The sequence below is a fragment of the Castanea sativa genome, chromosome 4 (genome assembly GCF_040712315.1).
Source record: "Castanea sativa cultivar Marrone di Chiusa Pesio chromosome 4, ASM4071231v1".
In the NCBI taxonomy this organism is placed as follows: domain Eukaryota; kingdom Viridiplantae; phylum Streptophyta; class Magnoliopsida; order Fagales; family Fagaceae; genus Castanea; species Castanea sativa.
Window position 1 is genome coordinate 46030024 of NC_134016.1, and position 27294 is coordinate 46057317.

The 27294-nt window shown below is 32.1% G+C and overlaps 2 protein-coding genes across 3 annotated transcripts; both read left to right on the forward strand.

Moving 5' to 3' along the window:
• Nucleotides 1-1743: 1743 nt before the first annotated feature.
• On the forward strand, nt 1744-9730 carry LOC142630469 (phosphopantothenoylcysteine decarboxylase HAL3a-like). 2 transcript variants are annotated; one of them, XM_075804469.1, is made up of 3 exons: nt 1744-1891; nt 7023-7370; nt 9207-9730. In XM_075804469.1, the coding sequence occupies exons 1-3, from the start codon at nt 1805-1807 to the stop codon at nt 9501-9503; spliced, it is 732 nt and encodes a 243-aa protein (XP_075660584.1). In that variant the 5' UTR covers nt 1744-1804; the 3' UTR covers nt 9504-9730. The 2 variants fall into 2 exon arrangements, with proteins under 2 accessions (XP_075660584.1, XP_075660585.1); XM_075804470.1 differs by lacking the exon at nt 1744-1891 and adding an exon at nt 5531-5708.
• A 12934-nt stretch (nt 9731-22664) lies between these two features.
• LOC142630574 (GDSL esterase/lipase At3g48460) lies at nt 22665-25190 on the forward strand. Its single transcript, XM_075804585.1, has 2 exons — nt 22665-23377; nt 24552-25190. The coding sequence occupies exons 1-2, from the start codon at nt 22718-22720 to the stop codon at nt 25056-25058; spliced, it is 1167 nt and encodes a 388-aa protein (XP_075660700.1). The 5' UTR covers nt 22665-22717; the 3' UTR covers nt 25059-25190.
• Nucleotides 25191-27294: the final 2104 nt, after the last annotated feature.

The window sequence follows — 27294 nt, forward strand, 5'->3', positions numbered from 1 at the left end:
GTCTTTAAGTCTTTCAAGTCTTGACTCTTGTTATCTTTCTTATCCATCTTCTTACGTATTGTTTGTATTGAACTAGTTTCTTTATTGCTTCGTCTTTCCATTCTTTCCATCATTTCTTTTACTTCTCTTTCTCTTATTATACTCTGTCGTCTTTCTATGTCATCTTTTCCTTGTATTATTCTTATAGCACTACTTTCTTTCTTTTCTGTCAGTGTAGTCTCTGAAGTCCTTAAGTTATTTCTTCCATCATCTTTTCTACATGTCGTGTTTATAGGTCTATCGGTGCTTACTAAGCTATTGTTTTGTCTACTATGCCAATTATTTGTCATTAAAGATGATCTATGATGAGGTTCAAAGTCTCTTTCTTGTTCTGAATTTAAAGCTTTAATTCTTTCATAAAGGTCCAGAAAACTATCATTTTTTCTTTTCTACTTTAATAGTGGATCTTTCAATAGCTTCTAAATATTCTAATTCTTTATTAATCCTATCTAAGAAACTATTATTGTGTCTATCAGTCTGTCTATTGATTTTATCTCCTGTTAATGTACTATTATTTATATTATTATAGTTATAATTATAATTATCCATATCACTGTCAAAGTCAGAACCTACCGACGAACAGGTGTTGTTTGGGTGGTCCCGCAATGGAGTTTCCCCAGGAGATGGTCTCGATAGCAAGGATACTAGTGGTTAGTAATAGTTCCGCCAGTAATTATTAATTGCTTGGAAATAGAATAAATACGTTTATCATCTCATCATTTGTTTACTTGTTCACACTTAGGTTCGGCACAAATTAATTATAAACATGGACTACGATGATATAGATTATGATGAAAGTTATAGCATAAGAGATATAGACAATAATTGGTTAAATGATAATATGGATTATGAAACAAATTCTGACTCAGCTCATCATTTGTTTACTTGTTCACACTTAGGTCTCGCAAAGAGTTTTGTTGTTTACTAAGGAGTACACTTCTCAAAAGGCCTACATTTTACTTTTAAATGATTCTTTATTTTTCAAAATGTAACAAGTGGAAAATTCCCAAGGAATGAGTATGAAGTTGCTTAATGTTAATTTTTGGAGCTTAAGCGGCCCATGTTTCAATTAAATTCTATGCATACCTGTGTACATGTGAAGGCAGGTAATTGCATGGGCTATATCTATTGCAATCTCCAGCCGCTCTGCCATTTCAAGTCCGTTTCCCAGTTTACCTGCATAAAAAGATGATTAATCTTTTCAGTTTCTTTTCCTAGTTAACATTTCAGCTGTTAGTTGAGCAACTGCACTTTCTGCTCATAGGTAAACTGTTCAAGTAATTTTTACAAAAAAAAAAGCTTCTACAATGAAGATGGTCTCTGATTTCTGACCAACCCATCACAAGATCCAACCAAATACTCAAGTATCAGATTCTAAATTTGCCGTTGGAAGTGAATTGGAGTTTTGACATTGAGAGTGAAGCCAAAAATTAATCTCATGATTCTCTTCTTGCAAAAAACAAAGATTTTCCAGTCAATAAGAATGAAAGAAAGAGCTGGTTCTTTAGTGTAGAACCATACTCTTAGAATGAATTTTCTTTCATTTCTTATCCTCATTTGATTTATACTGTTCTTCTGCTTCATGGAATTGGACAAAAGCTCAATAGGAATTAGTTGTGAACTATTTAGTTTTCCACGTGCAGCACACATACATACTTGACTTCTGCTTATGCTTTCCTTGATTTTACTCACAGTTAATCTTCAGAGTTATAAATAGTTGTTGCTTGACTTACCATCTAAATGTTCCCGAAGTGTTCCGTTGCTGATGTATTCAACCAGAATCATTTGCTCATCTCCATGCTCCAGATATCCATATAACCTTACCAAATTTAGATGCTCAATCATTGACAAGGTAAGTATTTCATTCTTGAACTCCAATGATAAACGCTTGTCATACTTGTTCTGCACATATTTTCATGTTGTTATGCACACCAATGGCAAATGACCTATATTTATACTTCTAATACATTTTTGTCCCTTAATCACATAAAATCATTACCTTTAAATATTGACAATTCAAGTGATATTTTATAGTTAGGCTTTACATTGTGTCTCGTATTACAACATTATCAATCAAAGGCACCACTATTAATCTTAATGTACCTGTTTCATGCGCTTTATTGCAACTAGTGTTCCATCTTTGAGTCTCCCCTTGTACATTGTTCCGAACGCACCTTCCCCACTCTTGATGATAGCTCTTTATCATCAGATCAAGACACCAATCGGTTTTTAGTGTAAGTAGAAATTAAACTTCATATCTCTTATTCAACCCTTAGAGACTTTACCAGTTGTGATAACTGAAATTCACTACTGGATAATACTTAATTTAAGAGGTTGATCTTAGTCAGCAGGACATGTCTTTGCTCCAACTAAACGGCGTGTTTAATGGGACCATGTGCGTTGAGGGGAGGATTAAAGAAAAGTCTCAGAAGTAAGAAGGCGCACAACAACACAATACCGTTTTAAGCAGCAACATCATTACCAAACAAAACAGAGTGGCTAACTGAGAGTTTGAATTGAAAAGAAAAACACAACTTGGTTTGAGTGTTTCTGAGAGCGAAAACCCTCGAAGAATTCAAAATTACTAGGTAAGTGTCTTAAAACCTAGTCACACCTATTTTCCTCAACGTTTACACTATTTTTTCCCTTGAGAAAATCAAATGTTTGATCTATTTGGTAGCTGAGAAATTTTCACTTTAATTTTTCATATAATTTTGGAATTGTATGCATTGTACGAAGTTTGAATGATCTAATAAAAAGACATGCTAAATTGTTGATCTATATGGGCTAGGGCCGACTCTAGATATTTTGGGGCATAAGGCGATAACTAAAATAGAGCATTTTTTAAATTTATGTATTATTTAAATTAATATTTTTAAATTATAATATATTTCATTTAAAATATATTTTTATTGCCTTTTGATATGCAAATTAACTAATTAAAATTTTGTATTCAAGTTCTTCTAACATCTCCTTTTCAATCGATAATATAACTAATCTACTTAATCTTTATTGGGAAATTGTTAATTTTAGATATGATTTTATTAAATTGTATTGTTTCATTATCTTCTAACTCCTTTTGGTGAATTTCTTGCTCATTTGTGGTATTTTCATTTAAATTTTGTATTGTATTTTGTTTAGGACTAATAATAAATTTATTCATTGATCCTTTTTGTGACTCAATTCATTTTTCTTCTTTTTTTATTTTTATTTTTATTTTAAGTTTTCCATATCCAAGTACATATTTTCTAGTACATTTCTAATCAAACTATATTTACAAATAAACACTATCTATAATATATTTATAATAACTAGAATACAAAATAATTTTCAAGGGTAGAGCAATAAAACCTTATATATAAAAAGTACAATTGTAGGCCTTGTAGCTACACCGAATAATAATAAGTATCTAGCAATCTCAACTTGCATAAATAAAGACATATTTATTATATTATTCAATGAATTAACACTAATAAAAATTTTATATATTTATTCTAAGTTACAGCTTACAAGTTTTGTTTTTTAAATTGAAAATTTTTTATATTATTTTTTTTGCTTGCTTTGTGTGAAGCTAGTATATATAGTATAGCACTACTATTTTACTAATACACAGTAAAAGTCAAACAGATCCAATAACAAAACATAATATATAAAAACTAAAAACACAAGATTATTAAAATAAAATAAAAATCACAAGCCCATAAGTAAAGTAAGCCCACAACACAGCCACAGCCCACAAAAGTCCACCACGATGAAACAAAAACAAAAAGCACCCTTGAAGATTCATAGTGCACTGAGGAAAACTGGAAAATTAGATTTTAAAGAGGGAAATAGTGAAACAAACTATATCTTAGGTCCTTGATGAGAGAAGAGAAGTAAAGCTGAGATAGAAAGAGAGCAAGAGTGAGATAGAGAGAGCCACAGTGAGTAAATTTTAGGGATTTGAGATTTTTTATTTATTTTAATTTGTGTGTAATATTTTTAGACTATTTTATTTGGTTAAATTTTGGATTGTTTAGAGGTTAATGATATTATTTTTGGGACAGTTGATTTTGTTTAGAATTCTTTGTTTTTTGGTTAAAAGAATGTAGCAGTTTTTTGGGGTTTAATTTGGAAACCAATTTTTATTTTTCCTACTACCTCTTCTTTTCCATTTTTTTTTCTTGCTACCCCTTATTTTCCAAACTTTTAGGGCCCCCTTCCCACTTGGAAGTCTTAGGCAATAGCGTAATTGGCCTAGTAGAAGGACTAGCCCTATATATATGTGTGTGTGTGTGCGCAATGTTGTAACTACTTAGTATAATATTAACAATACATAATTATTTAGTAATTCTTTCAAAAAAAAAGGGAAAAATGTGCCTATTATTTATTATTTAATTTATATGAATTATTATTGTACATTTAGAACATTTATTATATATTACTATTATTTATTTATATGATCAGTATGGCAAAGTAACATGTTACATAACTATTTTCCTTTATATCAAAGTTCATGAAATACAAATGTACGGCCTCACCCCCCGTCAAGCCCAATCGCCCTAAGGCCCATGAAGACTAACTCTTATAAGAACCCCGCGCTGATCACACATGGTAATGCACGTGCAGTCCAAGAGTTTTGAGCTCGGAGTGCTCAAAGCAGCCTGTGATGTGCTCTGCCAAGCACAGAACTTACATGCGGGGTTAGTCCCAACACCACTATCATTATCTCCTTCACGTCACTATCATTATCTCCTTCCTGCCACCAAACATTCACTTAGATGAAACGGTATTGGACCTCCCTTTCATTGCCTGGGGAACGCCCTTGCCAAGTATCAAATCCAGCGGTGGAGCCAATTCTAATACCACTCTCATTTCCTCCCACTCCCAACTAAACCCCCACTTATGGGTAATAGTATTGGACCCCTCCTTCCACCCACCAGGGGAATAATCATAACCGTTCCACTAAGTTTGGCTATAAATAGGTAGGGAAGATTCAGTTGGGGGGTTGGCAATTTCAGAGGGAAAAGACTAGAGAAAGTAATCTCAATCCTCTCCAAAGAATAAATGGGAGAGTTAGTGAGAAAAGAAGGGAGACTCAGGAAATAGGACAGCCGAGCATAACGCCACCCGTGGTAGGAAATCCAAAAACCCACTATACAAATAGATTGTAAGCCCAAACTTCTTCAAGGCCCAGTAGCCTTATTTTGGGACGCACAACAAACATAACCTTAAAGGTTCCAAAAGCTTAAAAAGCAAAAAACAAACCCCAAAAGAATGACTTGAAAAATTGCATTTTGAGTTTAAAATGAAGTTGGAAAATTACATTTTGAGTTTAAAATGAAGTTGGTAAAAAAGCTAATTGTGATGGTAAAACAAAGTTTTGGGTTTTAAAAACAATTTTTTTTAATCTTCCAAAACGCTTAACCAAACATCGGTTATATAAAGGAGGGGTTGGTCCAACAAAACGGCGCGTTTAATCGGGGTACATGTGCGTCTCTTAATTTGGGGGGAAAGAAAGATTGAAGAAAAAGGTTTGTCTCAGAAGTCAGAGAAAGTCACACAACACAACACGGTACCGTTTTAAGCAGCTGCAATTAGAGTTTGAACTGAAAAGAAAGAAAAACACAAACTGGTTTGAGTTTCTCAGAGAAAAAAAAAAACCCTCGGAGGAATTCAAAAAGTACTAGGTAAGTGTCTTAAAACCTATTCACACACAATTTTTTTTTTTTTTTGTTGTTCTTTTCATTTTTCTGAGAAAATCAAATGTTTGATCTATTTGGTAGCTGAGCAAATTTCACTGTAATTCTCGTATAACTTTATAAGATTATATGTATTGTAGGGAGTTTGAATGATGTAATAACCATAAAATAAAAATAAAAAAAACGCTAATTGGGTTGATCTATGGCATATCAGTTGTTTACTTGAGTTCCTTGTTGTTTTCGGATTCTATAACGTTGTGGAAAACGGTGAAGGATTTTGTATGTTGTGTTAGCATGTGTGATGATCTTAGCTTTGATTTTTACTCTCGGCATTCGAGCTCTTTCGTGCTGATTTTATTTCATTGTTTGTACATATATTATAGAATTCTTGTTAAATTTTGGGTTAATTGTGGTTACCCCTATTAACTATAGTTATAGTGCAGCTGCAATGTTTCCCTAAATTTCAAAATCGAGCAATGTCCGTGTGTATTAGAAATTTGAATTTTCTGTTAAATTTGATGGAAATCTTAACATTAGTGGACAAAGTGTTTATTTGCTTAGTTTTGTAGTTTAGGGGAGCATGGTTGTGGATGAAATTTCTACTATTTCGTGTACCGTTTATATTCTTGTTTATTCTCATTCTTCTTCTTTATCTGTTGCATGAGTTTGTCATATGTATTTGCTTAAGAGTATAATCTTCGTGGGGGCAAGTGTGTGTAGCTTGCGAAGGTGTATATTTTATTGATTTAATTTCAATTAGCGTGCTTTTAGATTTAAAATCTTAAGAGAGCTTTTCATGGACGGTTGCTTCTAGAGAAATTGTTATTATTTTCGTGTATTCTGCTTAAGAGCTGCTTTCAGCAAAACCATTGAGTTGAAAACCTTCAATTTTCTTCTACAGTCTCACCATTTTTTTGTTGTAATGAATATTTATACTCCATAGAGCAATGAAATGGGAGATCACTTGTTGCTTGCTTTCACCATTAATTCACTTTTTATGCAAATACGTGCTGGTGCACGCACGCACACACAGTAACACACACATTTTGTTGCTCTTTATGTGCAATTGATCTGTTCATGTTTGGTACAAAATTTTAGTGACTTGAATTTGACTTCTAGCTGTAATTTCAATGAAATTTTTTGGAATGTATTTCTTGATAATCACTTTTGCAAATTATTGCGGTACTTTAAATTATGACCAATTTAAGTTGAATGTTTGATACAAGTCAATTTGCTGTGGGCATATATGTTGAGATACCATATGAATATTGGATAAGAATGTTGTTGGAATCCCTTGTGTAGGTTATGGAATTCTCAGAATCTGCAAGTTCAGAAAGGGAGCCAACACAAGTCAATGCTGCTTCCAGGAAGCCACGGATTCTACTTGCTGCTAGTGGAAGTGTAGCTGCCATAAAGTTTGGGAATCTTTGCCATTGTTTCTCAGAATGGGCAGAAGTAAGAGCAGTAGCCACAAGGGCATCTTTACATTTCATAGATAGGGCGGCACTTCCTAAGGGTGTAGTTCTTTATACTGATGAGGATGAATGGTCTAGTTGGAACAAAATTGGCGACAGTGTGCTTCATATTGAGCTGCGCCGATGGGCTGATATCATGGTTATTGCTCCATTATCAGCCAACACACTTGGCAAGGTAATATATTTGAGAAATTTCAGAAAAAAAATTTCATCTTACTTTGAAATTTTACTAAGTGGCAACAGGATGATAGAGGTGAGTTCATCTTACTGGAAACAGCAAACATTACTCAAAAGTAAAAAAACAAAAAACTCTTGATTACCACAAAACTTGGAAATTAGTACCTGACTCCTTAATTTGGTTCTTGAAAACAGTGCATTAAAGGAAGAGAGAAAGTGGTTTCTTTTCTTACTAATATATTATTTGAAGGAACCAAATGGAATAGCAATCTCTGGTTCATCAGTGCAACTAGGCCAAGTCATTCATTTTGGGCCATACAGAGTACTCATTGAAAATTAGTTATTTCATTGATTTTCTGATTGAATTGATATATAGGGTGCATTCTGAAACTGAAAAATTATTGCTAAAAGTACTATAAATAAATATAAAAGTTAGTTGAAATAGTACAGTGAGGTCTATGAATAATACCAAAAAATGCAGTAAGACCCTTAAATAGTAGCAAAAATAAGCTGAATAGTGAAATTATTTTCATTTTTAAAATCTCTACCCGAACGCACACATAAATGCATTTTTTGAATGGGTGGCATTAAACAAATTAGAATGCCTTCTATTGCTTCACAAAAGAAGTTATAAAAATTGATGTATTAGCATGTCTTGAGAGTGAAATTTATATTAAATAAGCACATTAAAATTATTTTTTGCTATGGGATACAAAAAAGTACTGTTTCATTATGCTTGCTTCAGTTCTCTTTGGGAGTAATTCTGTTTGTCAGGTATCATGTGTGCACTGAATTGAAAACCTTTTGTGTGTACAGAATCCCTTTTTAGTGCTGTGAACTAATAGGTTACCTTAACTCTGTTGTGGGCCTTTTTTCTGCAGTCATGCAAAGGTTAGGAGTGCGATAAATAATGCTCGTCTTGTTGTCTTTGCTGATTCTTGGTAGTCTAGGAATGCAGTGACTATTGACCAAGACTCATGAATGTGGGACTCAGTTACTTTCCACTTTGTCTTTTTCATTTTGGTGAAGTAGTAAAGTTATCTATTAAAGAAAGAAGAAACTCGATACATATAGGATGTATACAAGATTCTTCTAAATAATTTAAATCTAAGTCTAAAAGACCTCAATGCAAAGTTTTGTGTTACAATTCATCTGGTGAGTGTCTATCCTGTGACTTTAACAAAGCAACCTAGTGAAATGGGACATAGCATTCAGCTCATGTGCGTATAAAGTGAGAATGGCAGGTATAAGTTCTCACTTTTCTTTTAATTGTTAAGTTACATACACACCTAGTAGGTTTTGAACCAATAATCCCCAGGTTTTTTTTTTTTTTTTTGTAAGTTGCACATGTATCTAGTTAATCTTGAACCCATATGACCTCACCCTCTATTCCATTATTAAAGGAAGAGAAAGTGACACTTGAACTTGACCTGAGCTAGAGTTTATTGACCCACCCTCCACCATTCTCATGTGAGGCCAATTCAGAGAAAAGTTCTCAATTCTTTCCCAAGCAATGAATAATGTTGGGAATTTTTGTAGGCCCCTGTTTCCCAGAAAAAATAAAGGGAAAGAGCATACTTATGGTTGAATATTGTGGTATAATATTAATTTTACTGACACACAATCACACAAATGTGGATGTGCGGGTGTATGTTGAAGTAGTAGAGGGTGTGACTGTAAGAGACATTCCCCATTTTCTGTGGCTGCTATTGGCTTTCCTGAACTTCCTTTTTAGCTTTGTATTTTGTTTGTCATATGATTTGAAATAATCAAGAGTATAATCTTTCTCATTATCTGAATATATTTTAATGCATGTACTATGCTCTTATTGTAGATTGCTGGGGGATTGTGTGACAATTTACTGACTTGCATTGTGCGAGCATGGGATTACAACAAGCCACTCTTTGTTGCACCTGCCATGAACACATTCATGTGGAACAATCCTTTCACAGAACGACATCTCATGTCAATTGACGAGCTTGGAATTTCTCTCATCCCACCCGTCACAAAGAGGCTGGCATGTGGGGATTATGGCAATGGTGCAATGGCTGAACCTTCTTTAATCTACTCAACAGTTAGGCTTTTTGTGGAGTCAAAGATTCAACAAGGTGGCAGCAGTAATATTCATTAACAAGTGTTGTAAAGCTGTATTTTTTAGGGACAAGGGAAGGGTTGGTTGACTTGGTATGGTTAACATGCTGATTTGTTGTGGTCCTATGTTGTATCAGGTGCATTGTTGTTTTTTTCTTGCATTTGGTCTCTTTATGTGGGCATATTGTATGTACTATGTACATTTTGAATATGCTAATTATTCTTAACACCATAATTAATGTATGCATTTCAATTCTTTCTGCCTCACTAGAATATGAACTTTCTCAAGATGATTGGTGTTTTCCTTAGAAAGTTATATGGGTTTAAGAAATTGATCCTTTATTTTTGAAGGAGTTGTATTCATTGTGTTATAGTGGCCGGTGAATAGTTGTGTCATTTTCAATTCCTCCCAAACCTAACTTGTAAACATGTACGGTGTTGCTGTGTCCTAATAAATGCTTACCTAGGGTGTGAGCTTGGCTTCTAGTTCTGGAGCTCAGTGTTGTTTTTACCTGTGGAAAGAGGAAAGAAACGACGAAAAGGCATTTTTTGGTAGTGGAATGGGCAAAATTTTAAAAACAAACAAGAAGGAACAACCTATTGTATCAAAAAAAGAAAAAGAAAAAAAAAAAGAAAAAGGAACAACCTATTTTTCTCAACCAACAATTAGGGCATATTTGGTAGATTGTAATAACTGCTGTAATGTAATAGTTATTCCTATGGTTTAGTTATTTTTTAGTTTTGTTATGTTTTTATTATAAGGAATAATCAATTCTTATGAATAACTATTCTTCAAAATGAGAAATAACTATTTCTCTTTAAAATGTTGTATTAAATATTCTTTAATAAATGCAATAATTTTAAAACTTAACATATTTCCAAATAAACAAACTTTCCATATACATCTAACAATTATAAAAATAAAAAAATCATAAAAAATAACACATATCTCTCTTAAATATAAAAATAACAAATTTTAAGGAGATATAATTGTATGAGTAAGATATTTCCCTAAAATAAATATTAAATTTCATTCTAATATTATAACTCACAATCAAACTAATGAATAAATAGTTAGTTATTACATTACAACACATTTTATTACTAGTAATAAAGATTATAATTTTTATCTTAATTCTCATTCAATGTACTAAATGTACCCTTAATGAGTCTAAAAAAAAAATTGTGTATCAAAAGAAGCTCTGTTTTTTTAGAGTTTCAATTTTTAGTGCTCTCTCCTAATAATAACTTGTGTGCAGTATAATTTATTTAGAATATCATTCTCTTTCGTCTGTGTGAATACATGCATGTTTGTTCCTTAAAAAAAAGTCATAATTTCTCAAACTTAAAAAAATATTATTGACAAATGGCTTAAGACAAATTTAATGTTGACAACTATGAGTAACAATTTTGTCAAATGGATAATTTGACAAGTATGCTACATTTAAAGTTGTCGACTAACTTCCACTCAAATAAGAACAATTTTTTTTTTTTTTGGGGTAAAACTATGCAAAATAGTCAAATAGATATTACTTAAAAAAAAATTAATTAACTATTTTATGTTAAATATCTCTCAATACTACACGTGGACGGCTCGTAAGACATATGGGGTGCATGTAAGACACCCTAATTTTTATAGGATAGACAAGAGCTACTATTTAGCAGTAGAAATTTACTCCTCCAGTTAAAGCTTTGTCTGTACTCTTTTTTTTTTTTTTTTTTTTTTTATGTATGCTGGTATTTAAGGGGTTTTACTTGTTTTGATTCCTCAATTATTATTTTTTTTTCAAATATACATTTACAACTCCTATGTTTAAATAGAGACAAAATTAAATGATAATTTAGTAAAAATACAATTCTAACACCTATTAAAACATGGCCCAACATCCATGAGAGAAAAAAAAAAAAAAAACCCAAAGACAATGCAATTTTCAACATCCAAAATAGTAAAGACAAACAGAAAATGAGAGTCAAAGACGATGCGATAATAATGCAGGTACAAATCATTACCATAACTACTTTTTATAAAAATTACATAGTTTTTATATAAATTTTAAAAAAAAATGGTAATTAAATGATAGTTCTTCAATTTTCAAGCTGAAGTAGATCATTACACATACACAGAGCTATGCAATATCATTACAAGGTCAGCTTAAATATTTCATTTCACAAGTTTATGCTTGACGTTTATTATACTTATCATTATTGTGTACGTTTTAAAGTCTTTGTTAATAATACAAACTAACACATTTTGTATCATAGGTTCATGGCAAATGCTGTCGGAAAGTAATTAGAATGTGGAACAAATAACATTGCTCCACCAACTTCTCCACTGTAGCCAGCATAATATTATTAAGTTCATCTATTCCATGTTTTAGATGTAGTGAATTATTTTACAATTTTACCTGATGTAAATATTTCACTTTTCTACATTGATCCATAAACTTCTTCATAATAGCTTTTGTAAAGGTTATCACATGTATTTTGTAAGTAGTTTTATAGTTATAATTTCATTATGCATTTTCAATATATGTTGTGCTCACCCCAAATATGGCTGATGGGCCTATAAGGTATTTGGGCTCACAATCTATTTGTATTGTGGGCTTTCGGATTTCCTACAATAGGTGATGCTATGCTCGGCAACCCCAGCGCCCACGTCTCCTCTGCTTTCACTATCACTCTCCCCTTTTTCCCAAGATGGTTACCTTTTCTCCCTCATCTCTCCTTTCCAGAATTTCCAACCCCTTCAACTGGATCTTCCTTGCCTATTTATAGCCAAGGTCAGTGGAATGACCATGATCATTTTCCTGGTGGGTGGAAGGAGAGGTCCAATACTGTTTTCCCTATGTGGATGCAAAATTATGAGTGGGAGAAGGTGACAGTGGCCTTAGAACTAGCTCTACTATTAGACCTGATGCTCGGCAGAGGCATTCCCTAAATAACGGAAGGAAGGTCCAATACCATTACTCTTAAGTGGATGTTTGGTGATGGGTGGGAGAAGGTGACAGTGGCATTGGAACTTGCTTCACTGCTAGGGGGATTGCTCGGCATAAATGCTCCATAGGGGATGCCGTTATAGCGAGTTCCTCTTGCCCCGGTAACGTGCTCACCGAAGATGAGGCCCTCATCCTTGCTGTTCATGCCATAAATGCTTTAATCCTTGGTCCTCGAGTTCTTAGACCAACGTAAAAATTCGCATGGAATGAGCCTGTCAGTCTGATCAGCGTTAGGTCCTTACATGTGGTATTACCTCCATGGGCCTTTATGAGTAAATGAGTTCGAAGGAAGGTGACGCCCGTACATATGTATTATTTATAAGATTTATTCAGATGATCTCTTTTTTTTTTCCCTCCCTAAAAGGTTAATACTAAATTATAGCATCATCTTTCAATCAATAACACGTTGATTATTGCATAAACAAAATTAGCAAAAATAGATGATAGTTAAGGAATACTAGCCTTTGAGCACGTGCTCACACGCGCTCAGAGGCTCTTATATTTTTTGGTTAATGATTAATTTAGAACATTTATTATAATTTGGGATTACTACATTTTTCAATCACAAAAAAAAAAAAAAAAACCTAGGGGTGTGATGAGTATTATGTGCGATGAAATAATTTTTCATTACACCCCTAGATTTTTTTTGGGATTGAAAAATGTAGTAATCCTAAATTATAATAAATGCTTTAAATTAACCCTTATTCAAAAAATAGAAAAGCCTGAGCACACGCGTGAGCACATGCTCAGAGGCTAGTACACACACACACTCATGAAGCATATATGATGATGTTTTTTTTTTTAGGTACACATTTTTCTACAAATACTAAGCATTGACACATGACCTTATTTTTCACAAGAATTTGATCCTTCTTGACCTTCCCTATTTCCAAGTCTTTCCATTTTAGGACCTATCATCATGGACAAATCAATTGCAATAAAATAAAGTAAATAATAAAAAAATTTACCCGAAATTCTATAGTTCACTGTTACAAAATTACAAAAAGAATGCAAAAGAAGAAGAAGAATATATTCACACATATAACTCACTCATATACAACAAATAATAACATTTAAGGAGAATTAAAAGGGGAAAAAAAGGGTAAAGGAAAAATAAAAAAACAAAACAAATAGGGTAAGAAAACAGTGCCATCTGTTGAACCATATTCATTGTCTAACTTCGATCTCATTTCGTCCTCAGTTCCTTGCTTTTGCCCTCATAAAAGCATAAATACAATAAACAAAATTGCTCCAATAACCCTAAAAAATAGTTATTATATAGTGTTTATTATTTCAATTTTTTTCTTACAATTTCCATAACAAATAAATCAAAATCATATGGGCAATAAAACAATAAAGAAAGAAACTAAACTAAGAGAATTACCTTGTAGTAAGGGCTACTCCTTCCTCCATGAGAGAAAAAGAGAGGTTTTTACTTTTTTATTTTTTTTAAGATTAAACAGAGAAAGAAAGACATTTATGTATGTTTAATTTTGGAAACTAACTTTCCATACAAAAGTAATAAGAAAAAATAGAAATGCCTAATTTTAAGGGATTAGATAAGGGAAAGTGAGAGAGAGACACTAACGTGAGAGAGGGGAAAAAAGTTTAAGACTCTTAAAAAAAACCTAAATAAAGATAATTGTTAATCTTTTTCTTTGTTATTATTATTTTACTAAAAAGAACTTTAACTGGAACTAAAACGTTTTGGATGTGGGTAAGAGTTAATGAGAAGTTGAAATTCGAATGAAAAAAATAAAATAAAATAAAAATTGCCGTGCATAAGAAGTTGGAGTTAAACGGTGCTTGAGCCTTGAGTAATTTTGGGGATTTTTTAAATTAGTAATTTTACATATTTAACTCTATTATTTGAGCTTTACAAACCGATAAATTTTAGTGTATTTTAGGTAGGGGTGTCAATGTTCGATCCAACTTGCGAACACGACACGAACTCAACACGAGTTTTTTCGAGTTAGGGTTGAGCCTTAATGAGTTTGGGTCATAAACGGGTCGACCCAAAAGCGACACGATAACACGATAAGACACGTGTCATAAGCGGGTCAACCCGTGTAACCGGCAATAGACATGTTTGACACGCCAATTTATTTTTGTCAACTCGAAATAACCCACTTAACACAACTCATTTAACTCGTATAACAAATAAATATTCATCTTATTTTAGATTTATCAAATATCTTTTATATCCAACATATATTTTAAATTTAAAAAGAAAAGTGAGTAATTACAAAAATTTATAAAGGATATAATTGGAAATTGAAACTTTACAAACCCTAGATCTCTAAACCCTACAAACCTTAAATCTCTAAACCTTCTTATAAATATCTTTTTTTTTTTTAAAAAAAAAAATTCAACCATACTACTCTTCTCATGCCAATTCTCAAACTCAAAGTGTCAACTCTCAAACTAATTATTTCTCTCTCTCTCTCTCTCTCTCTCTCTCTCTCTCATGTGTTTATTTTTTCTGCATAATGCTTTTGTATAGTAAACTTTGAACCCGTGTGCCTTGTGTTTTTCTAGATTGCATGATATGGCCCACTTGTTTTTGTTGAACTATGTTATTTTATTTTTGTTAAACTATATTATTTTGAATTTGGGTTTAAGTGTATTCACTTCTTTTGGAGTGTAAAGAACTTATTTCTAAATGAATATTATATTTTTGTTGAATTATATTATTTTGAATGTGGATTGAAGACTTGAAGTGTATGCACTCCTTTTGAGATGTAAAAAATATTATTTCTAGATGGATGTTATATTTAATATTATGCAGGTTGAAATGGGTTGGGTCAGGTCAACCCGCCTTATTAATAGGTCGGGTTAGGGTTGAAGAATCATGACACGATTATTAAATGGGTTGGGTTATGATTGAGCCATATAGTCGAATACCCCTACCTCGATACGACACGAACCCGACACGCTAACCCGAATTGACACCCCTAATTTTAGGCATCAAAATTGATAATTTCAAATAGTAGTATAGATATATATAGTTTTTAGTAGGGGTGTCAATGTTCAACTCAACCCGTGAACATGACACGAACCTGATACAGGTTTTTGTGGGTTAGGATTAGGCTTTAGAGGGTTTGGGTCATAAACGGGTTAACCCGAACCCGACACGATAAGAAACGTGTCATAAGTGGGTCAACCTACGTAACCCACAATAGACACATTTGACACGTCAATTTATTTGTATCAATTCGAAATGACCCATTTAACATATCCTGTTTAACTAGTATAACAAATAAATATTAATTTTATTTTAGATTTGTCAAATACATTTTATATCCAACCTATGTTTTAAATATAAAAAGAAAAGTGAATTATAAAAGCTTATAAGGGATATAATTGGAAATTAAAACTTTACAAACCCTATGGATATTATATTTTTGTTGAACTATGTTATTTTGAATTTGGGTTGAAGTGTATGCACTTCTTTTGGGGTGTAAAGAACTTATTTCTAGAAAGATGTTATATTTTTGTTGAACTATATTATTTTGAATATGGGTTGAAGACTTGAAGTGTATGTACTAGTTTTGGGATGTAAAAAATATATATACTTCTAGATAGGTGTTATATTTAATATTATGCAGGTTGAAATGGGTTGTATTACATTTGTGTTAATCTAACACGACCCGTTTATTAAGTTATGTCAAGTGGGATGGGTCAGGTCAACCCACCTTATTAATAGGTTGGGTTAGAGTTGAAGGATCATAGCACGATTATTAAATGAACTGGGTTTGAGTTGAGTCATTTAGTTGAATACTCTTACCTTGACATTATATGAACCCGACACGCTAATCTGAATTGACACCCCTAGTTTTTAGAGTTACCAATAGCAGAACTCATCATTTTTGTTTTGATATTTTTTTCTTCTTTTGAGAAGATTGTTTTGATAAATTAATCCAATGCTAAATTTTTTTTTTGATGAAATGATTTACATTATTCTAAACAAATTATAATTAAATTAGATAAGTTCTTCTTTAAAAAATATCTTCTTTTTTTGATAAGACAAAAATATATAATTTGATTACTTATTTAGTTAATAATATTCATTATTTACTACAATTACTCATTTTTGAGAATCTAATACTTACTAATTAAATATGCATTTTTTCCTTATATATATAAAAAATTATCTTGAATTGTGTTGGTTAGATGAAAACTTAGCCAACAAAAAAGAAAAAGTGTAGGCTAGATGAAATATGATTGTACGTGTGGGCTTTTGAGCCTTTAACTAAGTCTATGCACAAAGGCTATGAGCCCCGCAAATTGTTTCGGCCTAAACTGGCCTTATATTGGCCCAAAATGTGCAACAAAACTTACCGACATTTTTTTTGTTGTTGAGAAATCTTACCGACATATAAAAACCAATTACTTTCTAGTTTCTACCTTTTCAATTAAAAAAAAAAAAAAAACCACAAATGACTGATTAGGAACATGACATGAGATCAAAGCATATAATCACACAAATGATACAATGAGGACTATCATTCGAGAGCCATTATTTCTTAGAACATATTTATCTTTTTATTTTATTCAATAAAATTTCAGTTTTCCTATAATAAAAAAAAGTATATAATCATTGCTTTTATTATACATTTTCTTATAATTATCTTTTGTGATAAACACAGTGAGAGAGAATATTCACTTCTTCTTTTTTTTCTTTTTTGCTTAAAGATGTGTTTAGATACCGCTTATTTTATTGAAACTGAAAACTTATTATTAAAAGTACTGTAGATAAAAATAAAAGTTAGTTGAAATAGTATAGTATGCTCATAAATAGTATTAAAAAGATGCATAAATAGTACTGTAGAACCCACCATTTTTTAAGCAAAAGGCAAAACATTTTCATCCAAACGCAATTTAAACGCACGCTAAGGTCTGTTTGGATACAGCTGAAAATTGAAAGCTGAAAACACTGTAAAAAAATAATTTTTAAATATGTAAATAGTACCGTAAGACCTACTTTTAATTAAAAAATATTAAAAAATACGTGAACAGTGTGTGTACGGTGCATGTATAGTAACTTGTCCCCTAAAAATAGAAACATGCAGCAGGTAAAAAAAAATAAATAAAAAAAGGAAAACCAAATTTAAGTACAAAACTAAGAAGCTACAGTAATAATTTTTTTTGGCTGAATAGCTACAGTGATGAAGATGTTTGCACGAGATGGTACTAGGTGGCAGTTCAGCCTTCAAAGTTCAAACCATGATTTCTGGCTGTCTCACCTAATACCGTCTCATGCAAACATCTTTATCACTGTACCTAAAAATTACTCGTGCAAAATGCATTGTAATGGTGTGGTAAAAACAGTAAAATATTGAGAGACAAATAACAAAGATATATATATATATACACAGACACACATATATATATATATATATATATATATATATCCAATGTTAGAAATAATATTATGCATTGAATGACCACCAGATAAGAAACTAGTATTAAGATATAATATTCTTACTTTCATATTTTTTATTCTTGTCTTTATATTTCCTTTATTTTACAACATTTTAAAGTAACGTTACAGATTTGTACAGAAAAGAGAAAAAATTGAACAGTGAACTTAGATCTAGTCCGTCGTTTAGGGTTACGATTGAACCCAGCAGAGCCTTGTGTTATTCGAGCTTTGGCTTCCTTTTGTGTTGGTCTGCTTGACCAAAATGAACAAATAATACAGTACTAGTAATAATGCTTTAATTATCAATGTATCATATATTCATACGGTTGAGTTTTCAAAGATATACTTTGTAGCTTCAGATAGTTTATAAAGATACTTAGTGTTGTTGAATCATCCCATATCGGTAAGATGTGATATTAAAAAGGGATTTATCACTTACTCCATGACACTAAGTGCTGCATTCAGTTTTAGTGTTGGCGTGTGAGTATATTATCTTATTTCATTATCTTTTCCCTATATGTGTGTGTGTTTCTTAAAAAAAAAAAGTATTTCTTTGAATGATTGACTAAAACAAACAAGGGCTAATAACAGCTTTAACTCACTAGATTCTCTTTATTTGAAATGGTTTTATTTCATTATTTAGGTTAAATATTACAAATTTACAAATTTAGAAATTGCTCCATGTTATGGCTTTGGTTATATTGATTTGTGTTGGCAAGAGAACACTTTGGGGAGACTCCTGTTGAGGGGTTGTTTGGTCCAAACAATGTTACATATTTTTTTATATAACTATTTTGGACGAGAAAACTATGTTATACTTGATATATACCATCTGACGAGGAAGAAAACACATTGGAAAAACTCCAGTTGAGGGGTTAATATAACACATAGGAACACCGAATTAACCCGAAAGCTTAAATAATAAGTTTGAGCCAACTATGTTATATAATTTATATATTAAACACCCACTATTATCATTATTATTTAATGTATGACTTCACTTATACATATATGTATATCCAACAATTTGCTTGTCCAAAATGAAGTCATTATAAACTAATTATGCTCTAACAATTATCAAGTAGATAATTTATTGAAGTAATTCAATTCATTATTTAGATTAAGTATTCCAGATCTAGAAATAAATCCATAATATTATGGACAAATAATGCTTTAATTATTTTTTTAATAATTCTTTAATTATTGATATATCATATGGTAGATGTTTTTGAGATATATTATTTTATGGCATGACATATTTTAAATTTACGAGTTTTGTTTGAAAATTTTGAAAAAATCTTATTTTGGATTGGATTTTGCGAAATAAATAATGAATGAATGAAGAGGATATTATTGTTGGTTCAAGTTAACTCAAGGGAAATGTAAGGACGCAATTTACACCTAAGCCTAAATCAAGGTGGGTGTAGGCCCAAAGAGCCTAATACAATAAATTTGTAGAGAGTGTGTTTGAAATCTAGTTTCTTATGAGCTTAGCTAAAAAAGGTAGTGGCCCAAGATCACAAAACAATAATGATAGATTAGTTTATATGGTGAAAACTTGTCCTTGGACTCGAGCTGATGAGCTTGTTCTTATATTTTTCCTTTCTTAAAGACAAATTATAAATATTCAATTTACAGTGTTCACTTCTCTCCTTTTTCTGATCCCCTCCCTTGAATGTCTCTTCCTTCTTCCTCTCTACATCCTCTACGTATGGATCAGATTATTGGTTTGAATACTTGTCCCATCAATCATTCCCTGAAATCTTTGGAAGTAGCTGTAAGGCTGAACTTTGATGTTCAGGCATCACTTCCTCATTAATGCGGCTAGAGGACTAACTGCAGAGTATTTAATGTGGTGGAAGCAGCTTTGTTCTAGATATTTCATAGCCCTTTCATTGTCCTATGCGTCCACGATGTATACCCTTACTTACAGGATCTCCTAGAACATTGCTTCTGGACGGCGAGCCACACCTTCCTACCTCGGCTTTATTTTGCCGAGAAATGATTCCTCCTCGGACCACCTTCTTGGATGATCTTGATTAAACTTTACCTTTTTACTCACCAATACGGCCTCTTAAGTAGATATTTCACCATTTTCGGACTATTTAATGTTCTCGGATTGAATCTCTGGCCCAATAGACACGTATACATGTAATACTGGATTTATAGTCCCTACAGGAACGTTTTCAACCAAAAAAAAAAAAAAAAAAAAAAGCTAACTCAAGGGGAAATGACACTTTGCTCATTTGTGATTTACTTGAAAAATACTTTGCCTGCCTGTAGTTTAAAAATTGACACTTTATCTACTTGATATTAGTTTTATTTATCTTATGTTACTCACTTCTGTTAAAAATATGATAAATTTGTATTTTTATTACCCTTTTATATCTCTCTTCTTTCAAAACATAAAAAAAACTAAAAAATTAAGAGAAAAAAAAATCTAAAAGTTAGATATTATAAAAATTAAAACTTAACTTTTATATTTTTTTTCATGTATAAACTTTTAGACCTTTTATTTTAATACATTAAAAATTGAAAAAAATCAATAAAGTTCACCTGATCTTATTCTAAGAAGCTTCATGGCCTAAGCTAAATTGACAGACAAAAAACGCACAATTTGGTTGATATTCGTGAAGCATATCCTAGATATTCTTAAAACAATTGAAGACTTCCTATTGAGCAAAAAACAGAAATGTATATTATTACTCATAAAGTCTACAGACGGCTTGGACTAATGCAATCACGAAGGACAACTTCTTAATCAATTGCGAAACTTTTCGTCAAAATAACGTGTAAGGACAATTTAACACAGTTGTCAGTTGTCACACTTTGAATTATTTTCGAGTATAAAGGTTCTGCAATTTACCAAATGCTTGACAATCTGAGCGTTCAACTCCCAATAGAATTTGCTTGCTTTGACAGTAGTAGTTGCGCAAACTTTCATGTCAGCGGCCCGCACCAGAAAATGCATCATTTCAGTTTTTAATGCGTTAAAATAGAAGATTTAAAAGTTTAATTTTTAATTTTTTTTTGTTTTGAGAGAAAAAAAATATAAAATAGTAATAAAAATACAAATTTATCTTTATTTTTAATTTTAATTGAGGTGAATAACTAGAGATAAACAATACTAACCACAAATAAACAAAATATTTTTTTTGATAAACCACATCTGAAGAAAGTGTAATTTCCCCTTAGCTCAACCAGTACTTATCAGAGAGATCATCAATGCACTGCATGATTTTGCATTAAGGTTTGGTAGTTTACCTTCTGATGTAGTTCACTTACAGTGATCTTTCTCGTTCTTTCAGTGAAAGTAATTCAATGCATTTATTTTGGCAATCTGACAACCACATCCCTAAGTAGGTGTCACATATATCTCTTTCTTCACTATAATTAAATCACGAGGATGGCGGTCGGAGTAGGGACGAGCTCATTTAAAGCCCCAACTAATTTTCTTTCATGAACCAAGAATTTGAAGAAGAAAAAGAAGTTTACCAAAATAAAAAACAAAAGAAGAAGAAAAAGAAGAAAAAAGAGGACATTATAGCCACATGTTCTAGTTTCTTCCACCTTAGTGGTACTATTTTTTATATCTCTTGTGAGGGTGGTTGTTTTCGGTGAACAGTTGAATCATAAATGGGACAGATTTGATTTTGGTGTGAATCGAATATGTGTTACTACATGGTTTGATCATATGCAGATATGCTTACCAATCTTTTCTATCAGGGTGAAAGGAAAGGATCATTTTAATGGTTGTTTTTTGGATAATTATTACTAAACTATTTTAGATAATAAATGAAACTATATAAATGTATAGTTATTAAGTGATTGTTACCACAAGTAGGTAATATTTGTTGCAAACAATTTGTTACACACAGTTTTGCATACGCTCTATTTTTGAGTTGAAATTGTGACTTAAAGTCATAATTTTCTAAGTTTAAAAGTCACATTTTAATTTAAAAATTGGGTGTGTTTAAAAGTTTGTGTATAATAAATACAACCCTATTATCATATTTGACGTTGTTTGGATGATCTAGGAGTAAATTACTAAATTTATTGCATCACAAGGTATGGGTGCAAGGGAAATTTAGTAATTTACTACTATTGAGATGTAGTGTACAAAAAAATTAAAAAATGTTAAAGTTACAAACTATTTTACAATTTTTTTTTTACAAATTTAATATGGTGAGTGATTATTAATAAGTAAAAATGTGGTATTAGTAGTGCATCTAAATAAGAACCCATAAGAATTTGGCATATTAATAATTTATAAAAATGTTATAAAATAATTTGTGGAGGTAGGTAGGTAAGTAGGTAAGATTAGTTTAAAAATTTTTAGGTAATAAATACAACCTTATTAGCATATTTAAAGTTGTTTGGATGATCTCGGAGTAAATTACTAAATTTATTGCATCACAAGGTATGGGTGCAAGGGAAATTTAGTAATTTACTACTATTGAGATGTGGTGTACAATAAAAATTGAAAAATGTTTAAGTCACAAATTATTTTATAACTTTTTTTTACAAGTTATTAATATAATGAGTAATTATTAGTAAATAGAAAAATGATGTTAGTAATGCGCTCAAATGAAAACCCAAAAAAAAAATAATAATAATAAGAATTTGTAAAAGTATTGGGAAATAATAGGTGAAAGTAAGTTCTTAGTAAAAATTTATCATTAATGAATTCACATGTGAGACACCTAGAATTTTGTTGAAAGTCGAGACACCTAGAATTAATCACAAATAAGTTGAATCTTTTAATATTGCTCAGTATATATGGGCTCCAAGACCAAAAGCTCCTGAGTAAAGCTTAGAAGACTTCAGAAAAAAATGGTTTCCCATTTCACATCTCACCACTCTCATCAATTCATCTTCATCACCCTCACTACCATTTTCATCCTCACTTCTTCAACATCTTCTGCTGCAACAGAAACACACCCATCACGTCCATTCAAGAAGATCTATGCCTTTGGTGACTCATTCACTGACACAGGCAACACAAAGACAGCCACAGGCCCTACTGGTTTTGGTCATGTATCAAACCCTCCATATGGAACCACTTTCTTTCACCACCCCACAAATAGGTACTCAGATGGAAGGCTTGTGATTGATTTTGTAGCTGAAACACTGTCTTTACCTTACTTGCCACCTTACCGTAAAATCAGAGCCAAAGTTTCTTCTTCTACTTTTGGTGTTAACTTTGCTGTGGCTGGTGCCACAGCTATAAACCATGCATTCTTTGTTAAGAACAACCTTTCACTTGATGTCACACCTGAATCTATCCAAACTCAGTTGCTTTGGTTCAACAAGTACTTGGAAAGTCAGGGGTGTAAAAACGCATCTGCATCAGATTGCAAAGAAGTCTTTGATGATGCACTCTTTTGGGTTGGTGAAATTGGAGTCAATGACTATGCATACGCTGTTGGATCCTCCATACCAGATGATACCATCAGAAAGCTTGGTATCGCAAGCTTTACTGGGGTTTTACAGGCAAGTATTGAATGATAGCCAAAACTTTATAAAATTATAAGTACATAGGTGACCACCAAAACTTTCTTGCATTGTTTGTTTCCTTTTATGACCTTTTTTTTTACTAGCTAAATACTAAACCCTCTTAGGTTTATTTAATTTTCATAATTGCTATTATTTGAGCCCCAATTTTTTCCTTCCAGCCCTTCCTATTGCAAATGGTTTGGAAGCCTTATGGTTTTCTAGTTTTTACTTAGGCTTTAGCTCTACTCTAAAATTGCTGGATTAGTTTTTTCTGAACTGAGATTTGAAAAAGTAATACATAACTTTTAAAGCTAAAAATAATCCAAATATTTCCAAACCAAAGTCTTCCCCAAACACCCAGAAGACCAAAAAAGAAAAGAAAAGAAGAGAATAACTCAGTAGATGTGTCTTGTTACATAAATTGGTATGTTCTCCTGTAAAATGCTAATAATAATAAATAAATAAAAATCCTATTTTTGCTTTTTGGTCCCTGTCATGGTAGAATCTATTATATATAATCCGGTTTCAAAGGTGGAAAATTTTGTTTGACTTATTGAGGCGAATATGTTGCATAAAACAGCCAAGGTCGCCTCAATAAAAGTCTTTCAGACTTGGAAGATGGCGTTACTAAAAGCTTTCCTGAGGCAACAAGATTTTGAATATGTCTCCTGTACAAGTATCTTTGTAATATTCCTATTGCAAAGTGTTACCAAAAGCCTAATGATATGTATATTCTTTTTGTAACGTCACTTTTAGTTATGTTACCAAGATATGAGTAGAGTCTCCACGTGACACACCCATTTTTACATCCAAATTCACATTCTCACACCTAAATTCACACTATGTTTTAATATCAACTTAATTACATAGTGTCAACTCATAATTGGTGCATAATTAAGTTGACACAGCATGCTTAGGTAGTAAGTACCCGTGGTAGACTTAGGTAAAAGTGTTGAAATTTAATTATAAGTTGACATATAAGTAGGGTATAAATTTGAGTATGATAGGAAATGTGTTTATGATATTATTCATATCCGTTAGGGTGGGATGAGTCGCTTTTAACAACCACATTACAGTAAATTTTTATTTTAGTCCCACTTTTTTCATTGCATTTCACTGAACATTGAACAATAGGTGAAATTAACGATTGAATATTTACATTGGCTTGCAGTCATTGCTAGAGAAGGGTGCAAAATATGTTGTTGTCCAAGGCCTACCCTTAAGTGGGTGCTTACCGTTGGCCATGTCACTAGCTGCTGAAGATGATAGAGATAACATAGGTTGTGTTAAGAGTGTGAACAACCAGAGCTACGTCCACAATGCTGTTCTCCAAGCAAAATTGCAAGAACTCAGGAAGCAATTTCCCAATGCTGTCATTACCTACGCTGATTACTGGAATGCCTACCGCACTGTCATGAAGAGTCCAAGCCAATATGGGTTCAAGGAATTGTTCAGTTGTTGCTGTGGAAAAGGTGAACCATACAACTTTGATGTGTTCACTACTTGTGGAATGGCTAATGTTAGTGCCTGTGCAAACCCTTCAAAGTACATCAATTGGGATGGGGTGCACCTCACTGAAGCTATGTATAAGGTGGTTTCAAACATGTTCCTCAACGGGACATTTAGTCACCCTCCATTTAGTTACTTGTTGGGTAGAAAAATCAAACAATGCGGGTGACCTATTTCTCACTATATTATGTTTTGTATTGTGATCTTAATAGTCGAGCTATGAGTTGGAAATTATGTGTGACAAAATTCACATGATAATTTTATACTACAAGTTTTATTTATTTATTTACAATTGATGGCCTCTCCAAACTTTAGCAAATATTTAAAGAATTTTTGGATGTAAATGTTTGCTATATAAGCTTATTACTTATTTGCTGAAACTTAGTTAAAGTATTATTAGACATATTATGATCCAAGTGACCCAAACTTATTGTAGTATACTTGTAGAACAAGCATACTAAACTTGGGTTAGTTTATGATTATGATTAGCATAGGGTTAGTATAAGGTTCTCTAGTATATAAAACTTAAATTGTTTTCATTGTAATCAAAGAACTTAACAGTAAAAATGTAGCTGTCAAGAGTTTTTCATTGTAGATATAGGTTGTTAGGTCACCAACTATATAAACCTGTGTTTGCTTTATTTTTCATGTTTCCTCATCACTCACAATCGCATAACAACCCTAACAAGTATAATTGCACAACAATCCTAACCCTAACAAGCATAACTGTCCAACAACCCCAACAATTATAGTTGCGCATTAAAAAAAAATGTACATAAGTACATTGAGATCTTTTCAAATAGCCATCTAAACACCTACTTGATTGTGCATACAGTGTCACAGTGTTACTCTTAACTATTCAACTTTGCTGCAATCGGTTGTCTTTTGCTGTAAGTCTACAAACATTTACCTGCATGTCTGGTTTTACCCCTTGGCATTTTACAAAGCCGACATAAAATGGACCTGCTGTTGGAACATTAAGTGCGTCATCAAGAATTGGTTGGGTAGATTTGTCATCAGTGCACTTAGCATTATGGCAATCACCAAAAATTCAATCACTTGGTTTGGTACTTCATTCATGATGAAAAGAAATAAAGGGTTGGCATCTGTGCAATAATCATCAAGGGGGCCACCATTAATGAAATTAACAATTTTTTTTCCCTTTTTTAGATGATGGGTAATGTTAAAGGGGGCTTGTGTCCGGTGGCAGTTGTCGCTAGACACATTAGGATATAGACACGTGTCCGCAATCTAACATGTTTAGTAACAACTACCACTAGACACAAGCTACACCCGCATGTTAAAGTTACTTTTAATTATTTCTTTATATTAATAGGAGCCCTTTTGTAATCATGTTATAAGCTTTAATATAAATATATGCTAAGGTGAAAGTATGATTGATTAGACTCGATACCTTTCTTTTTTCTCTCTCTCTCTTTATTCACCTCTCCTTTTTCTTCTCTCTTAACCCTAGTTCAGTAATTCTTCATATTTTAGTGCATTCAACTTGGTACTACAACCATTCTTGATCTTATCAAAAAAAGAAAAGAAAAAGAACCATTCTTGATATTAGAGCCATTAGTAAGTTACACACATATCTAACTCTATCTAACCCTTGAACCCACAGCTTGACCCTCCACCTTGTTTTTACAAAGAGATCAAATATTATTTGAACTAGAGCTCTTAGCCACTAATAACTTTTTATATGGTATCCAAATGTTTATTTTGATTTATGAACTAGGTAACAAGGATTCTCTATTGTATGTATCTTCCGCAGAAAAATTTATTGCTTGTGTCATTTTGACACGACACCACAATAGATACATACTAGGCCTAGTAAAAAGTGAAAACCAAATTAAACTTCTTTTATCCGGTATGGATGAGACTGCTTGCACAAGAATTGCCAAAAGTTTGCAGCTATTGATATATAACTTGTCATCTTATTCTATAAAACATTCCCCTTTTAGACAGAAAATTCTTCTGTTTCTTCTAGGACTTTTTTTTTTTTTTTTTTGAGAAGCATTTCTTCTAGGACTTCTTGGATCAGCCACTACTTTTCATGCATACACCCTTCAAGAAAACACAATCAATAATAATTAATTTAGCTAGATTGTAAATATATCCATAGAATCATAATTCTTTTTCCTTGTCTCCCACAATATATCTATTATCTATAAACAATATAGAAACTGTGTGCCCAAGTATTCAAAGAACATACTACTCTCCATGTTTCAATTAATATATAATCCAAAGGACAAGACACTATGCTATCCCACCATACTGATGCACATTTGGAGCCCTGAAGTTCATAAAGGTTGTCTGTAGGCCAATTGACCTGATCAAGAAAATATGATTGAAGCTAAGTAATCGGCCATAAAGGTCTCCCAGTCATGAAGGAATACCCT

Bases quoted from the DNA above. Each gene is read 5' to 3' on its own strand.
- LOC142630469 (XM_075804469.1), top strand. From the start codon at position 1,805: ATGTATTCAACCAGAATCATTTGCTCATCTCCATGCTCCAGATATCCA. The intron at 1,892-7,022 runs GTAAGTATTTCA...TCCCTTGTGTAG, and splicing joins GATGCTCAATCATTGACAAG to GTTATGGAATTCTCAGAATC. The intron at 7,371-9,206 runs GTAATATATTTG...CTCTTATTGTAG, and splicing joins CAGCCAACACACTTGGCAAG to ATTGCTGGGGGATTGTGTGA.
- LOC142630574 (XM_075804585.1), top strand. From the start codon at position 22,718: ATGGTTTCCCATTTCACATCTCACCACTCTCATCAATTCATCTTCATC. The intron at 23,378-24,551 runs GCAAGTATTGAA...ATTGGCTTGCAG, and splicing joins GCTTTACTGGGGTTTTACAG to TCATTGCTAGAGAAGGGTGC.